General features: G+C 31.0%; 2 protein-coding genes across 6 annotated transcripts; one reads left to right on the top strand and one right to left on the bottom strand.

Moving 5' to 3' along the window:
* The first annotated feature begins 393 nt into the window (after positions 1 to 393).
* LOC113520380 (DNA repair protein RAD51 homolog 3) lies at positions 394 to 5,723 on the top strand. Of its 2 annotated transcripts, XM_026905705.3 has the most exons (7): positions 394 to 630; positions 1,866 to 1,996; positions 2,377 to 2,483; positions 2,715 to 2,881; positions 3,227 to 3,355; positions 3,834 to 4,022; positions 5,592 to 5,723. In XM_026905705.3, the coding sequence occupies exons 1-7, from the start codon at positions 586 to 588 to the stop codon at positions 5,622 to 5,624; spliced, it is 801 nt and encodes a 266-aa protein (XP_026761506.2). In that variant the 5' UTR covers positions 394 to 585; the 3' UTR covers positions 5,625 to 5,723. The 2 variants fall into 2 exon arrangements, with proteins under 2 accessions (XP_026761506.2, XP_031770587.2); XM_031914727.2 differs by lacking the exons at positions 394 to 630; positions 1,866 to 1,996 and adding an exon at positions 2,224 to 2,309.
* LOC113520378 (annexin B9) lies at positions 5,633 to 18,381 on the bottom strand. Of its 4 annotated transcripts, none has more exons than XM_026905703.3 (8): positions 18,227 to 18,381; positions 17,933 to 17,972; positions 16,618 to 16,794; positions 11,812 to 12,016; positions 10,915 to 11,144; positions 9,632 to 9,728; positions 8,113 to 8,294; positions 5,633 to 7,085 (listed from the first exon to the last, which is right to left on the bottom strand). In XM_026905703.3, exons 2-8 carry the CDS (start codon positions 17,960 to 17,962, stop codon positions 7,035 to 7,037), a joined length of 972 nt encoding a protein of 323 aa, XP_026761504.1. In that variant the 5' UTR covers positions 17,963 to 17,972; positions 18,227 to 18,381; the 3' UTR covers positions 5,633 to 7,034. The 4 variants fall into 4 exon arrangements, with proteins under 4 accessions (XP_026761504.1, XP_026761502.1, XP_026761503.1 ...); XM_026905701.3 differs by having other exon boundaries at positions 5,633 to 6,503; XM_026905702.3 differs by having other exon boundaries at positions 5,633 to 6,152.

Here is an 18,381-nt window from a genome sequence, read left to right as displayed (position 1 = left end):
ATGAATTAAATTGAAAATATAAAAAGAGAATGCCAAGTATGCTATTTTCTTTAATGGATGAAAATAAAATGATAACCCCGCCTACGCTATGATATACGCTGGCGGGGCACTAGTGAGGGATGATAAGTGAAATAGAATGAAATAGCAGGTCAGTTAGCCCATCGTGATGAATCCACCCGGAATTCAGCATGATGGTTTCCAGGGGGAACCACGTGGAGGTCGACCCGACGAGGTGTATTTCTAGCAATGTGACTAGTAGTCCGCACCACTAATAATCCCGTCCCCCCGCCAAGTATGCTATTGTGATTTTACATTTGTTTTTACATGATTTTTCTTTCTAATCTGTAATGAACTTGTTAAATGTTATTCTTGCCTTGCCTTTGCACATCTGTGCCAATTATATTATCCGTGTCTGTGCTTTCCACTACCTTTAAATTTGAAACTTTCTTATTGTCATTTTCTCTCAAATTCCCTCTTATTTTTAAAATAAATATATTTCATGTTATAATTAGCTAAAACTATATACATACTTCGAAATTATATTATAATACTTACGTTCTCTAACTTTTCGATACAAAAATAGAGATGAATATATCTAGTAAGGTATATAATTCTGTCGAATTATGGCATGTAAGTATTAAAAATATTTACTAGCTTTTATTTCGTCCGTGTGACCGGGATATATATATTAACCAAGATAAAAAAGGGGGAAAGTGATTGTTAGTAATGGAGACTGAGAATCCCATTGCTAGCAATATACCCAACCAGGTCGAACTCCTCGCGGTTCCCCCTGGAAACTATCATGGTTAATTCTCGATGAATTCATCATGATGGACTAACTGACCTGTTTCCATTCTCATCTATCACCCTTCACTGGTACTCCGCCAGCGTATCCCGTTAGCGCAGACGGGGTTACCATACCATTTTCACCCATCAAAAAAAAACTAAGATATAAAGTAACCTATATTCTCCTACATCCCATATTATACGAGTATACCAAATTTCAGCGATTGGTCAAAGCTATTGTTGCTAGTTTCTTGATTTTTGTTTCTCGTGGCATGAGAATTTTTGACTGAAATTTCTTGAGTATCTCGAGAAATTTATGAATTTTTAACAAAGTACAATGTTATTTTCAAATTGTTGCTTTTTTTTACAAATTAGACTGAAGATCAATTGAAATAAAAGATAAGTTTTTAGTTATAAATTGCACTTATTAATTAACAAATCAACAAGAAACTAAACAAACTACTTATACTTGACGGGTCTTTAAAATTAGCCACTGATCAAGTAAAAAGAAAGGTAGTATTTAACTTTTTTTTTATAATTCTAGAGTCTCTACCAGTTATATAATGTACAATTAATTACTATAATTAAATAAAAAATAATTAGCAAAATAAACAATATTACTAGTACATATTTAGATAACTATAAAAAGTTGTTTAACAAAACAAACATTTTGTTACCAACTTTAACTAAAAATGCCTTTTATATATTTTTTATGCAATTAAGAATATTTAGAAATTGTTATGTTAATAACATCAGTCATTTGATTAAACTAATTGTAATTAACTGTCACAGTTTTTTTTATGCACAAAAAAGTATAGGCACTAAAACTCAACCAGTAATCAGCAAAATAATCAAGAACGAAATAATTTTAATTTTTCTTTTAAAAATAGGCTTTCAGAAATATAAGATTATATTTTGTTTTTAGTTACTTGACTGAAGATAAATATCCACAAGTAATATAAGGTATAAAACAAACAAACTCACTTTCTGAACAAATACTACCTTTATCAATTATTACCTTTCATAAAGAGACTCATCATACTTTATTTAATTAGTAATAATAAATTATTTTGTTATAGCGTGAAACAAGTCTTCCGTCTATACCTACTTTTAGTCAAAGTCTAGATAAAATTATTGGTAATGAAGGTGTTCAGCTATGTACTCTTACTGAATTATTAGGTTTACCTGGCTCAGGAAAAACTCAGATATGGTGAGTATAAATATTGTTTATTGACAATGGAAGTGATATAATAAACAATAATGAAATATTTGCTGTAGATAAGCTGTTAGGTGTTTTTTTTTAGAAAATAGTTTTCCAATGAATGAATTGATTAATTCTAGTTTCAAATTTTCTATCAATCTACTTTTTGTAGAATTGCTGTTTATTATCTGTGCTATTCAGATATATAATCTTCAAAGAAATACAAACTTATTTCTCCAGTTCAGTCATGAATGCAGGTGAATCAGTGCAAAAAACAGTTTATGGAAGAAGACCATAAATATTTTAATGTATTTAATTATAGGTATAATATATTTGATGCAATAAGATTTTAATAAAAAACAACATGAATTATTATTTTACAATTTCAGTATTCAACTTTGTGCATCTGTTCAAATTCCTAAATCTCTTGGTGGGTTAGATGCTGAAGCTTTATATATAGACACTAATACACACTTCACACCATATAGATTTAAGGGTAGGTATGTAACTGCCATAGATTCATAATAAAATAATAAATACTAAATATTTTTTACAATATTTTAGAATTATAATAAATCTATTTTTTTTCATCTTATTACAATGTTTAAAAATATATTAGTTCCATATGTAAGAAGAGTACTTTTCCACATTAATTGTGTTGTTTGTATGTGTAATTATATGTGAAGGCACATATTTTTCCTTTTATTTATGTAACTTTTTGTTACAGATATTGTCACTGCCAGTTTAAAGAAATGCCAAATGGTTTTAAATTGTCCTATAGTTACAAGTGAAGAAGATGTATTAAAAAGATTGCATTATGTGAATGCATTTGGTATTGAAAAATTTTGTGCTTTTATGCACACCCTGTCAAGATTTGTTGATGAACACCCTAATGTAATATATTTTAATCAAATGTTAATTGTATCTGAATGTATACATTTAGTATAGTATTATATTCTCTGTGTGAACTGAGCTTAACCCAGAACTGTTTAGTGCCTATCCCAGTGTCATCTGGAATCAAGTTTGTCTGTGAGTAAAGACATATCTGAGACTACACATGCACTTTATAAACTTAGATATGCCAATGCAGACATCTGATGGAGAGATTCTATAAATCATATTTTTCTGGTTTTCTTTTTTTATCATTCAGGAAGGTCTGTTTATACTAATTATAAACTTGCATATTTCAATTTGAATAATAATAATATTTTATTACTAATATTTGTTTTTTTTTTTCAGATAAGATTAATAGTAATAGATTCGATAGCCTTTCCTTACAAAGAAGGCATATCAGCGGGACAAAGGACAGGTTTATTGTTTAGACAAATGGCTGAGTTACAAAGATTGGCAATGGAGAAACAAATTGCTGTAAGTGATAATGAATGAAAAATAAATAGTATAGAATATTACATTTATCTTAAATGAGATAGTCAGAGGTATTTGAGTTTACTAATTTCTGCCACTAAGCACCTGCAGATTGAAGGGTAAATCTGCCACTGAAATATTTGACATCAAAACAATGATTTTGATTATAATATCCATTGTATTTTAATGGTTGGTTATGTATGAGATACTACTGAAATTTCAAGACTTCCATCGTCCATAGGATGTTGAAACCAGCAAGTGCACTGTGAATTTAGGCCTAGAAATTTATTAGTTAATTTTTTTCAAAAGTATTTTGAAATACAACCTCATGTCTACAAATTTAACTAATATATTGATTATTATATATGATATTGTATATTAATATTATATAATGTTTATTTTTGAAATTAATTTTAAATTTCCTTGTAATCGCATTATTCCTGGTTTCGAAAATATTGTATACATTTCTAATATTTCTTAGGTAGTGTTAACAAATGAAATGAGTACAAGGGTGGGGCTGTCGACGGGCTCCGTTGTGGGGTCTCTGGGCGATGCGTGGGCACACCGCTGTAACAAGCGTATTCTTCTCTCTGTTATTAATAATTCTTGTGAAAGACTGGCATTGTCGCTTAAAAGTAATAACTCACCCAACAACGTGGGAAGATTTAAGGTAAACAATAAATAAATACAACATACAATATTACATAGCATAATATATTTGAATACCTTTTTTCTTGTATATACTTTAGACATGGGTAATATTAGTACCACTCCGATATTTATATATTTTCTTTGGATACCCATTTCAATATTACTAGTATATATTTCTTTAGTGCCAATATATTGTAACTTTAGTGCAGACTTTTGCTGCACTGAAGATAATGCCCTTACCAACTGAGCTACCATTTGCTTAGATAGTCGTTTCCAATTTATTTAATTATTAGCGATTAGCCATCCGGCACGACTTCGTATGCGTAGATAGAATTTTAAATAATAAATAAAAATTATATATATGTAATTTGCTGATAATACAGCATTTTATTAAAGAAGGATAAAATCTTTCCTCTTTATAATATAACAATAAACTACACAAGACATCACTGTCTATGACCTGTGTTTTTATGCTTGGCATATTTAGCAAACAATCTTGGCATGTCTTTATTCAGTACAAATTCAGATTTCACATGAATTCAGTTCTAACATGAAGTAGTAATGATTTGTATATAAAATCACGTCTGATATAAATACTATCAATCAATAACACGTGCAATAATATTATCATCTCACTGTTAAGTTTTGTTTGACTCGAATGATTGACTTGTTGGATCAATGCCAAATTATACACAATATTCCAAGTAATATTATGGTATATGCATGTAGAAATATTTTGGTTGTTTGCCAATTGACGGCAACTGAATAAAAATGCACCTTTTAGCATTTTTAGCGACAAGCGTGTTTTAGATTTCGAAATTCGATCTAGGTCAATTGATCAAAGCTATTTTTTCTGTAAATAGAGAAAATCCTTACTAATATTATAAATGTGAAAATGAGTTTGTTTGTTACCTTAGAGCGTTTTAACTGTTTGAGTGATTGGAGGAGGATATAGGCTATTTCTTATTTTGGTTAGTAAACAGTGAATTTACAGGGTACAAAATAATACCCGAGTCTCATTGGCGAAACATGAGCGAAACAGTATACTCTGTTATGTCCATGGTACTGCTAGTTTTTAGGCGACGATTACCACTTTCCATCAGGTGGACCGTCAGCTTGTTTGCAATTCTAAGTTGCATAAAAAAAACATATTTCGGGCCCACGAAGTCGCGTGTAGAAGCTAGTATTTTTATAAATTGAAGACATATCTTTGGCTCTAAAGTATAAATGTCTTTTTTTAAATCCTGTGTTAAATTATTAATTAATTGAGATTTCAAAAGGAAATTTTATCAAACTCAACTAGGAAATACGATAAAAAAAATTAATAAGCGCACATATGGCATTAGCACTATTTGTGATATATACGTCTTTCGGCTTTAGTTAATATTTACCATCAAACGAGCTATATGGTTGTTTGCCATCATTATGATAAGAATAATATTTTTTGTGCAAAACTTCTATACATACCATGTGACTAGACTAGGTGAAATTTCCACTTTTTTGAGTATCAACTTATTGAATTATTCATTCATTGTTTACTAGACACACTACTTGTATATTTGATGCTGATATATTTTTTTATTTTCAGATAACGCAAGAAGGAATTAGGGACGTGGAATAAAACAAAGATTAACATTTAATCGTACATAGTTTAATTTAATATTAATGTATATATGTAAACAAAATTACAGCACCAATAAATATCTCATTTTCACGAAAATATCAAGCTTCATTTCTACATCTCAACAGTTATACAATTCAAAGGCAGTTTCAGGTCGGAACTTAGTGCTTAGAGCTTATAACAAGGCGAACCTTCTTAAACTCTTTGTAGTAATTATTATGCTAGATCTTACGAAACGATAGTGAGTAACACGCGTTTGTAGTCCCCCTTAGTATCATCCTGCAAAATATTACATTGTACTTCGCAACATGGTCCTAACCCCGGTCACAAACGATACGACAAATCGGTAAAATTAATCGTTACAGTTCGAATTGTAAAGATAAATTGTAACGATTTATCGAGCGTATGCAACCTGTACAACTTAAACATATTTCATGCAAAGCTTAAAACAAACTACATTTTGTTTATTTTGCAGGATTAAGCACATAATGTGACTAGCACATTCCTGAAGTCACCAGTTAGGTCTTCCTGTAACCAATATTGAAAACCAATACTGAACAAAACGTTAGCGAAAAAATAATAATAAAGAAACTGGCCCATAATTTACTTGGAGCATTCACACACGTGCATTCGAGGTAAGCGTTTGATAAGAATATAATCACATATACTATACTAAGTAGCTTAAAGTAGAATAAAAAATAATTGTCTTTAATATAAAATGCAAGTGTGACTGTACTTGATTACAAAAATATATTATTTTACACACTATTAAGTGCACAGCGAAATGACGCTCGTAATACTGAGTGTTAAGTTTAAACTCTGTAGTATTTAGTAACACATTGTCGAGAGTAGTTGGCCGATCGGACCTCCTATGTCCTCCTGAAAAAATCGCAACAACTACTTGTAAAACTAAAACACAAACAAACGAGAGTGGCTAAGTGGCTCGACCACGCCCTCATGCGAAAGATGTTAGCTACTGTGCAAAGAAAGTTACATGAATGTGATTAGGAAGCAAAATATACAGATCGATTGGTGACATTTATAACGTGGAATTGGATAACCTAATGTACACTGAAGGCAAAACCACTTAAATACACAGACTCAAAATAGCTCATCTTCAGTGCGCATACTAATAAGCCATGTCCATAGCGGCAGAATCTAACAAAACAAAAACCAAACGTCATATTTAGTCAATCACTGCGAAGCAAGAAGGCATGGCCTAACTGTTATTTTTGATTGACTATGTGACTAGTGACATGTTTTGTACATTTGTTTTATTATATTAACCCGCTGTTGACATGCAATAAAAGATCACTTAACATCCTAACAATTGACGGATAATGAACTTAAAATAATCAGATAGGTGGTTATGGCAATCGATGCAGTCCTGACCGAGTCCAGCCCATTAATTTATTCGACAAGGGTCAATAAAGCCTTCTTGTAATCTCCGGACGTGTCATCCTGTAATCAAAATTGTCTATTCTGAACCTCTCTTGCGATTTTTAGTCTTAAAGCAACTGACGAAATTTAGTTTCATTTGTTTTCGATTTTTAAATTTTTGGTTAGCAACTGATCTTTGTTCCGTTAAAGACCTGACATGAATTTTTGTTATCAAAACTTCCACAATTTTAAGCGAAGACGTTCATTATCACATGATCACACTAATTCCCTTTGTTTTGTATACATAAATAGATCTGTATAAAGACACCGATAGTGTTATTTCAGAAAAATTACAATGGGGATAAGGACAGATGAATGGATAGAGTATCAACTATTAATACATGCTGATTATTTTCTATCTGAATGCGCAACTATGGGTCAGTTTCTTGAATCTATGTTATAAGTAGTTCAAAGATATCCATGCTGTGAGATAAACATATGCTCAATATAAATGTCTCTAATAATAATAAATAAGTAAGTATATACATTGCATATTAAGTTTTGCCTTATAGCATTATGGCATTAGAGAGACGATAAGATTTTAAGATCAGATAAAGGTAAACTAGTGTTAGAACAAGAGATAAATAATACATAATTACAAGACTAAAAATCTTTATTTAATTAAAATTTTATAACTTTAGTGGTAGGTACGATTATTTACCAGCAGATATTTTTAAATATATATTTTTTTAGAAAAGATTAAAGATAAAATAATCTCGTCTCACTAACGCCATATTTTGAGCTATAATGAATTGTAGAATACAATCTATTATAGCTTCAGAATGAATCAGCTATTACTCATTTATGATCATAAAGCCATAAATAAATTAATGTTGCCTGAACAATAAAATGTTAGATGATGTACCTATAAATGTTAGCACATACATAAACATATAAACACTATATAAGGAAGTATTTATATATAGTGTACCAGTATTATGAAATTGGGAATCAAAACTCAAATAATGCCAAAATGCATTAACAAATATTAAGTAAAACTTTCAAAAATAAAAAGAAAATATTCTTTTAGTACAAAAAAAGTACTTACAGCGATCCAACTTTCCAAAGGCTTGCCGTATTTGTCAAGGAAAGCCTGTTTGATGTCCCCAAGATCGATCTCGGAGCGGCTGACGATGATTCTGATAAGAGTCTTGTCGTTTGTACCCAAACCCTTCATGGAGTAGTACAGACGCTCGGCGAAGAAACCAACTTTGCTCTTCACACATTTAACTAAAGAAAATATATTGTATGTATAGTAGTTAAACCTGCTAAATATAACTTATTTAAAGGGAAAACAAGTTTTGTTAAAGTTATCACGGAAACACTTGAAATGCAATTAGTAACTCAGTAAGTTGAATCGGTCGATTTTTATTTTATTATTAGACATTACCAGATATGGGCGGGTAAATAATTCGTTTCTTTACATTTTCATTGTTTTATTCAAACAGACTATTGTAGTTTCTGTTCACAAGTTACTTTTATGATACTAGGTGGACACTTCTAAATATCACGATATTTGGGAACATTTTTCCTAGACCAAGGACAAATAAATCTATTGACAAATACGTATTCGAACGAAACAGTAAAACCAAACATTTTGTTGTTATGTGTACTCTTACCGCAGAAATCGTATCGATAAAATCGGTTGCCATTTGACAAGAGGTGTTTTCTCAAATATTTGTCTATGAAAATATTTAGCCAAGATAGATTAATGTATTTATTTTTCACATGATTGTACATTTCTTTTTCGTACATTTTAACTAATTTATTAATAGTAATTAATACATAAAATTTACTCAATATATAGGATAAATAAAATATATTAAAGATAGTAATTAGTATTATTTAAGCGATATGTATACTTGTTTACAATCGTTAGTTTTTGTTATATTACCAAATAATACCAAATATGTTTAAATAATTATGAAATTCGTGACAAAGTGTTCAGTGGCTAGACAAAAAGTTGAACGTTCGGCGCAAGGTCGTGTCAGTAGTAGCTTCCTGTACAAACAGATTACACGACCTTGTGCTAAAAATCATCATTATTCTCTTTATGTTTATTGTGACTAATATGAAATACGTGAAATACTAGTAATTAAAATATTTATCTACCTACATGATACGACTTGGAATGACGTACAACCTTCTAGTAGGTCATCAAAAATACTACCTCTAGTGATTAATTGTTTATTCCGTTTGCTTACTACGCTAAGTCAGGGCCATTTCCGTAAAATAAAGTATAATTATGATATTAGTATTCATAACGATATACCTAATAAATTTATTGTCGAAAATATTATGAAACCCATCAAGTGTACACGTTCACGTCAGACTCCCTATGTGGTAGGCAGGGAATACTATAGGCTTCTGATTTAGATAATTATAGAATAGAAATCTTCGAAATTTTTAATTAACATCAATTTAAAATTTGTCATAAAAAATGTTCTATTGGAATTGTCTTTTTAACTGTTGTTTTTTTTAGTCATAATCACAGAGCTTTATTTAACAGGACAAAGTGCACCGAAATAAAACTAAATATTTAATTAAATTAAAATAATTCAACTCACCGATAGCCAACATGCCTTTCTCAACACTACCAGAGAATTCTTTCTTGATAGATTCCTCGATGTCCTTTCCAGTGAGCGCTTCAAACTCGGCGAAGATCTGTAACCGTTCGAATTTAATTTAAATATATGACAGACACACAATTCATGAATAATAGATGCAGAAGCCATCAGTGCTCATTGTGCACTTCAAATGAAACAAGTCATTGAGTTTCATGAGTCAGAATTATGTGCTTATAATTAGAATCGAGCGCTGCGTGTTTTTTGCATTACCAACCAACTCTATTAACATGTTCAGTGCCGCCAATAGAGAACAATTTGCTCTGCGAGTCTGTCAAGAACATCAATTGAGTAACCGAGGTCAAAAATAATAGTTGAATTTCCGACTGTATTTAGGGTGAGCCAAAATCAGTATCCCTGAAAGGTGGGGCTAATCTCACAGAACATTAAAACTCAATTGGATGCTCACTGATTACGAATATGGTTACACACGTGCCTTAATCACAAACTATGTCACCAGTGATTCAACGGTAGATCATTAAGCTTAGGTTAAAAAAATATCGATACTAGGAAGTAATCTAATCCTATTAGACTTTGTAACTTGAAATTGTCTAGATGTAGAATACTCATTATAGTTAGTCATATCTAGTTAGTTCAATGAAACGGGTTCATACGTTTTCGTAAATTGTTTTCTTTTTATTGTAAAGTGTTTTCTTAGTTGGAGGCTATTTCCTTCTACAGTATAAATTATGCTAATTAAAATTCTAGGAAGTTTCAGTCATGCGGAATGAACTTGGATTAACACCATCTGAGAACGCTACTCGCCTCTTTACTTAAAATATTTTCATATATGAATTTAAATTGCACCTACAGTAAAGCACAGTTGTTTGAAGTGAGAACGGTTATTATGCGATTTGTTCCGCTTATGAATAACCGATAAAAAAATAGTATTCAATAGATAAGTAGGTATACAGATTGTAAGAAAATAAATGGTCTGTATTTTTTACAAGCACCTATTTCGCTTGAAATTTTTGCATTTGAGGAAAGTAAATTTAAATACATTTTATTACATTTTACTCTTACTACTAAATATTATATATATTTGTTGTCATTCTAGGCATCACAATAGCCTCTTGCTAACATACTTCGATGTACAACCGGATTTTAAATTCTGAAATCGGTCAATTGATTAATAATAGGTTTCGATTAATACAAGATCTTGTATAGGTTCAAATAACTTTTTACTTTAAGAACTAAACAAGAAACGGATATAGTAATGTTATTACCTGTCTTAATTGTTGGTAGGAGCGTGTGATCAAAATAGAGTTGAACACCGATTCATCAGTACCCCATTGTCCTTCACCGGCCGCGGCAAGTGCCTCCGCATCAGCTTTCGCGGCACTCTCATCGACACCCTGGTTCTCATCACGGTTGGCCATACACAGCGACACGCACAACCTTTTAAAGTGTCCAGATGTGTCGCCTTTGAGATCCGACTCTAAGCTTTTGTTGTACACTGAAATTAAAAGGAATATAGTTAAAAAACCTTTGCTAATAACTTCAACTATTGATATGTTCTAAACTTGAAATTGCAATGTCCTCTTTTTCTAATATAGGCTCGAATTATGGATCTTAAATTAAGACATTGTCTTGACCTGTTTTTTTATTTCATTCTATTATTTTCTTAGACATTACGTAAGCGTGTAGATGCGAGTGCGTAAATAATAAATTACAGACTGTTATGGTACTTATGGTGGTCATAATTATGATAATTAACTTATGAAGATTAGTTAATATTTTGTAGTACCATCACAAAAACTACCTATTAATTTACCTACGTAATTTTTGATTTAATGTCTTATGAAAAACTATACGTTAGACGATCTAAATCCGCAACTGGGTAATTCTAGACACAGTATAGACGACAATAACGTATCTCAATTACACAATATGTGCCCACTGATGTCAATACTTGTTCTATTGTATTGCCTATATTTTTCAATGGATTGAATAGCACTAAGGTCTTTAAAGACATTAAGATAAAGTTTCCGGCATTTAAGACAAGACTCATATTTTATAGTTGGGAAATAGATATAGATTTTCATTTTATTTTATGTACGTCCCTTGACAGAAGGTTTTATCTTACGAGTTTCCGTGGTTCAATTATTTACTTTGTTACTTACATTGTTCATAAAAAGCGGAAATAGTCCTGATGCCATAGTTGGACAGTGTGCAGAGGATCTCAATAATGGCTTCCTCATCAGTTCCAATCCCCGCAACCGCGTCGTGAAGCTCCTTAGCGTAGAAGTGTGGCAGGGGAGTCATGAGGGCAATAATCACATTCTCCAAGTTACCGCCCAGTTCGCTCTTCAGTTCGCTGATCAGATCCTGGCAAAATAAATAAATGTGTTTAGTCAGACTGATCGAAGACAAACAGCCAAAACCGGTTGGTTTTGTGCATAAATTTTGCACACAAATAAGGAGTTATGTTATTTTCTTATTTTCGCTACTCCACAATTCCTCTAAAGAATTCAAACATTGAATAGAAGAAATATTATGTAGGAGATAAGTCTTCCATTGTAATCGTTCTCTGCAATTCTATATTTTATGGTAATTTGTGTATATAGAAGTAGCTTAATAGATATTAATAAACATAAACAGTGTTTAATCTATTAAATTGATTTTATAAAATGTGACTCATTTTAAAAAGTCGAAATATTCAGTACTTCTTTCGACAGATCGTACCTACAGTGTATACAGTTTTATAATGTGTTTAAATTGTATGTGTGTCTAACCTATACAAACTCAGAATGAGTAAAAATAACTTATCACATTTGGATAAATAAAAAGATGCGATTTCATATACCACACATTAATTAAATAATGTTTTAAATAAATTTGGCGGGAAGTCGACCAAACGATGATATTTTGTTGGAATTATAGCAGACAACTAATATAAAATAAAAGGATGATAGAACTTCAAAGATGTCTCAGATATTTTTATAGTTTGGTTTGGAAAAATTAATTACGTTGCGTGTGTTTTGGCCGATATATCAGTAGACAAGCTATGTTAAACTAAGACATGTTTACATGTAAATATAAGTTATTTAAAATAATAATTCCATATAGATAGTACCTACTTTAGAAGGTTGTTATTATAATAAACTACTACTAAGTAGGCATTTTTTTACTTTTAGAAATGTTTCTTTCTATCTAAGTATATCCAGAGGGAAAAAAGTTTCTAGTGTGCCTAACAGATATGACGAGTTTAGTTTTTAATTTCAATCCATTTATTTGGGAAAAGATCAGTTTTACTGGTAGAAAATTCAAAGTTAAAGAATGTTAGTAAATTCGATCATTTTTACCTTTATGTGGATAATAAAACAAGTGTTTACATTAGTGTCATGAGCAAGTTACTTCACCATAATCTCGTCAAATAATACCATCCCATCTTAATTGTCCGGGAAGCAAAAAAAAAATCTATAACTTTTATAGGGTCATAACTTCTTCACCATCACCAATTATTTTAATAATAATTGGTATTTATTTCTTGTGAAACTTAGTCATAACAATAGAATTGATATCTACATAAAGGACCTGCATTCTTACTACACCTGTGTGTAAGATTGATAAGTCATACCGACATACATGTATATTGGCTTTAAAAAACTAAATAGCTTCACTTTGAATGTACATAACTAACGTCAAACTCATTGTTCTAGTTTCAGTTTCTGAGCACTTTCGAACGTTATAGCGGTCTGGCAATTCACCTAACTAGTTTACGTAACGTCATTTTTGTACAGACACGATGAGGTAATTCTTATATTATTCTGTTACCTGTAAACATACTGAGTAATGCAGTATGTAAATATACGTCATCATAATTTCTAAACGTTGTTTTCCCCAGTAGGTAGCTTTGAGCAATAGAAAAACCTGAAACTATATGTAGGTATGTAGTTTATAAATGTCTGAAAGTTAGAAAGTCTTCATATTTTGCTTATGGAAATATTCAATATCTTTTGTACCTATTTTACACCCTGAATGTTTGAAGTTAACAGATGAATTTACTACGTCAACTTCAATTTAATTTTTTTATGTCTATACCTACTTATTTATCAATATCGTGTAAGTCCCGTATTTATACATTAAATATGTAATTATTTCTAAAACATAATCATTAACTAATATGATAGGCTACTACGACATCATAAATATATGCCGCCGACCTAGTAATGACTATTATAAAATTAAAAATGTTTTAGTTTATCACAGAATCGTTTCTCTAATTAATCGCATTGATAAATAAAACGGAAAAAAATTTCCTTGTTCAATAGTCCTATTCGATATTTATAGTGAAATTGATAATTTAATATAATATAATTTAATTATAGGGTAAACGTACTATCATAATACTATATTTTTTTTTATAAAATAGGTTACCATAAGTTATTATATTTGAAATAACATAACTGTTGTCGTATCAAGGTGTAGGAAGGTTAAATTTTTTCCACTTATACCTATTTAAAATCGAATATTGCATATATTATCTGATGATAACATCAGATAATATATGCAATATTGTATTTAATGGTATTTATTGATTACATTTAAGTTGTTCATACATTATTAAATGGAAAGTCACACTGCCTATCTTGTCAGTTTATAATTTTATACGAGTGCCTATCTACCATAAAATGCAATCTCGTTAAACAACTATTTGTAACCGATTATACCTATCTAGGCACGATAACACTGAAATATGTCATCATCTTTAAAATAGAATTGTACCAGATCAATCAATCAGATGATGACTCTCTGTAGACCAAGGTATAGCGATATGATATGGACTGCATAACTGTACCTATTAAGTGGGGGGAAGGGAGGGATTATTAGTAATGCGTAGTCCGCATTACTAATAATCCCATTGCTAGCAATGTACCCTGGTAAGTCGACTTCACGTGGTCCCCCTTTGAAACCATCATGCTGAATTCTAGGCATATTCATCACGGTGGGCTTACTGATCTGCTTTTCAATCGGTTAGCGTAGGCCGGGTTACCATTACATTATCATTCATTAACGACTAGGTAAGTTCAGATTCACAAAATTAAAAGTAAATCAATACATAAGTATTTAAGGATCACAGATGTCATAATATTTCTTTCTCATACTTGTCATGCTAATAATAGTAGTAAATAAATATTAAATATTTTAAAACTAGCAGGTTGTTTATGCGACATATTACAGCAATCTTAACATATGACATTACCCGTCGCTGTCTTTACCTATATGGTTAGGATCAAAGTACTAGAAGCAACAGTAAAAAATTGCAAAGTGGAGGGAAAAACTACTACCTAAGTAGAACTACTATTACTTAATCATTGACAACCTTCAACATGCAGTTATATGGAACAGAGTTCCTCTTTGAGTTTGATGTAGTAAACGCTGTGAATCAACGTCCAACGATGACTAAGAACCTGTAAGGTTATAATCAAGGTCATCGCCGTGAGAGAATTTGGCCCATTCGCTGATGTTATCACCTCAAGGTTTGAAGTCATGAATGTTAGCGGTAATTGAACAAAAATAAGATTAAAAATAGAATAACCTGTTATAGCATAGAGTATGTATATGGATAAAAATAAAGTGGTGCTATAAGCCACTTACTGTACCGATTTGATACAATTTCTTCAGTAGAGTTAGTAGAGTACGTACTGTTTATACAACTGCAAAATGTTTACCGCAAACTAGTAACTATGTCGCAAACTAACAGAGTTAAACAATATCTGTGACAAATCAGGAATCAACCAAGATAATGCAATACTATACAGATATCGCTGGTTGACCACAATCAACTTCTAACTGGAATGGACAAGTCACAGAAAACATCCTATTTTTAAATTTATTTTAAATAGGACGAAACCAATTAAATTGTTAAACGAATGTTAATTTGGTTTTAATATTAATTCTTAATATTGATCGGCGAGCTTGAATAAAAGAATTGAAATAGGCATGCACCTATTTCTTCCTCTTATTTTTCTCAATCTACAATTTAAAAATCCAGATATGTACCTAGGTAGATTAATAAACATGGTTTACGAGGAATATGGACCTCAAAAGTCTCGCTATCGATATATATATATATATATATATATATATATATATATATATATATATATATATATATATATATATATATATATATCTTGTTACCATTCTATTAAGTCTCATGTGTCAAAAGCTTGGCCATCTCAATCATAATACCTACGTAAATTTAATTACTTAAAACATTTTTGCTTAAATTATTAAATTTACATATTCGGGCACAAACAGGGAACACGAAGAGGGAGCCTCTCCCTTTATAGGGTGTTACCGTAACATCACCTTGACCGTATTATGGAACTAGTTATTCTGTTTGCGCTATAGAAGTAGGGCTTGCGCTGTCAAGGGAGCGTGATAACTTTTTATTTTTATGGTTGTTCTTATTGATAGTATATTTATATCACATATAGCGTGAGTCGTAGAAGATAATCCAATTTGAAGTGCGGAAAAACCCGAAATATAATTTTCCCTATTTAAGTACAAAATTGAATTTATAGCCAAGGATAATAATCTAAATATGTAAATTTTTATATTCCAATACCTTTCGTGAAAAATCCGTCATACATCTCAATTCATGAAAGTGGTTCGGTTAGACGTAGGGTCAGTAGGTATGGGGCAAAAAGGTACTTCTGTATATATACAATAGGTACAAGTGTAATAAGAATTTTATGATTATACTATGTTTGTCATTTAGTTTTCTTTTTTTTTCATGCAACTTAGAACTTTAGTGAACATAACTTTAAAAAATAAAACTACTGTCTAATAACCCTATATCTAACTAAAGATTGCTTAAACTATCCACCAATACGTACAGTACTAACTAATATCTATTCATTACAAATATGATAATTTAGTATCTAGCTTTCTCTGTGGAAAAAGAAAAATAAACTTACCTTTCCGTAATTTGTCTTAAAAGTTTCTGCAATTTCCAATCTTTGGACGATACCGCGGCGGCAAAGGACATCGATAATAGCTTTTTCATCTGTGCCAAATCCCTTCATAGCCTTGCGGAGGGTTTCCGCATCGGCCGCGGGATCGAAGGGTTCCGCGGGGTATACGGTAGGGGTACACTGTAACAACAGCAGCGTCTTAAGTATTACAGTCTATTTGAATACAATTGAATAAAAAAGCAACCAAGTTTTCTTGAATTATCACAAACACTCTTAAAGTCAAATTAGTAAGAAATCGAAACGTTCAATCAATTAATTGACTTTTTAAGTTGTATATTAGACATCAGCAGGATACTTTTTGCTTTAAGTAAATTAATTATTCTATTGTTTTCCTTAAGTTCTATTAACACAAGCTATTTCTAACTTGGGTCAGTAGGTATTTGTGGTCTGTTTCAAACCTACTTATAATTGTGATTAACAACTCAAATTAATCTTATCTTCTTAGAACTAAATTTAATTGAATTTACGCAAGTTACATAAGAATGTTTTGGTAAACTGACTAAATTGCTAGTTAAACTGGCATAACTCGAATCTTTTCATACTTTCCTATTAATATACACAATTCATTAAGTTAGGTATTTATACCTATTAAATTAATTATTTATTTTTACTAGATTTATCCCGCTGCTCCTGCGTAATACATAAAGTATCCTATATGTTAACTTAAATATATATACCTATAACTTACCCGTTTACCAAAATTTCATTCAAATGCGTTTAGTAGTTTTTGCGTGAAAGAGTAATCAACATCCATCCACCCCTCCTTACAAGCATTCGCATTTATAATATGATTTTACACAGGTTTAATGAATAGTTATTTTGAATGTTATTTTATTATTTTTTGCATTTATGGAGATCCAAGATCCAAATAGGTAGGTAGATAAAAGAAAAAATTAACTAGGTAGCTACCTACTTAAAAATAGAAAAAAGCGGAAAAGAAATAAAAAAAAAAAAAAACATTCGTAACCACTAGCCGACGCCTAATGAGTTCTTATTGGTCTCGGTCGAATGCTTCTTATTTTTTTGATCATTTTCCGCATTTATTACGGTTCCCCAATACAAAGCATTTTCATATTAGGTAGATTAAATTGTTTTTTACTTCAATATTTTCAATTTTTATGTATCGCCGGTAAGCTAGTTTAGCTTTGTTTCGTTTAAAAATATATTACTTATCAAGTTAGCCTCGAAAAGATGACATCATCTCGTGAGAATCAATAGGTTGCGCTAAATCTACAAAGTACGTAGGTGGAAAACTTACCTTGTAGGGGTAGTACTGTTGTCCGCTCATGTTGAGATTCCTAGAAACAAACGAAAACTATAGAAAACAACAACTCGATAAAAAAAAAACAGACACATTCACGTATATGCTAAAAATAAATTTTATTTGACCGGCTTTTATCAACACTAACGCGGTCGGTAGGTATGCCGGATGCCGGTTTGTATGTTTCGAGAATTGCACTATTTAAATACCGTTGTTTAAATCGAATATTCTTTTTAAATAAATATCATATTATTTATTAAATATTAACGAGTAAAAACAAATTATACCTACTTGTTTTATACAGCGACACACCCAATAAAACCTGTATAGCGCAAACTCCGAAATTATCACGGCACTAGAATGAAACTTGGTTCGGCCTGTCGGTCGCTGTGGTTTTTGTTCTCCCTCTCTCGAATATAGCGATCGTCAACATTTTGTGTACCTTG

This window comes from Galleria mellonella, unplaced genomic scaffold (genome assembly GCF_026898425.1).
Source record: "Galleria mellonella isolate WM207_F2 unplaced genomic scaffold, CSIRO_AGI_GalMel_v1 utg40, whole genome shotgun sequence".
Lineage (NCBI taxonomy): Eukaryota > Metazoa > Arthropoda > Insecta > Lepidoptera > Pyralidae > Galleria > Galleria mellonella.
This window is presented reverse-complemented; position numbering and strand designations above follow the sequence as displayed.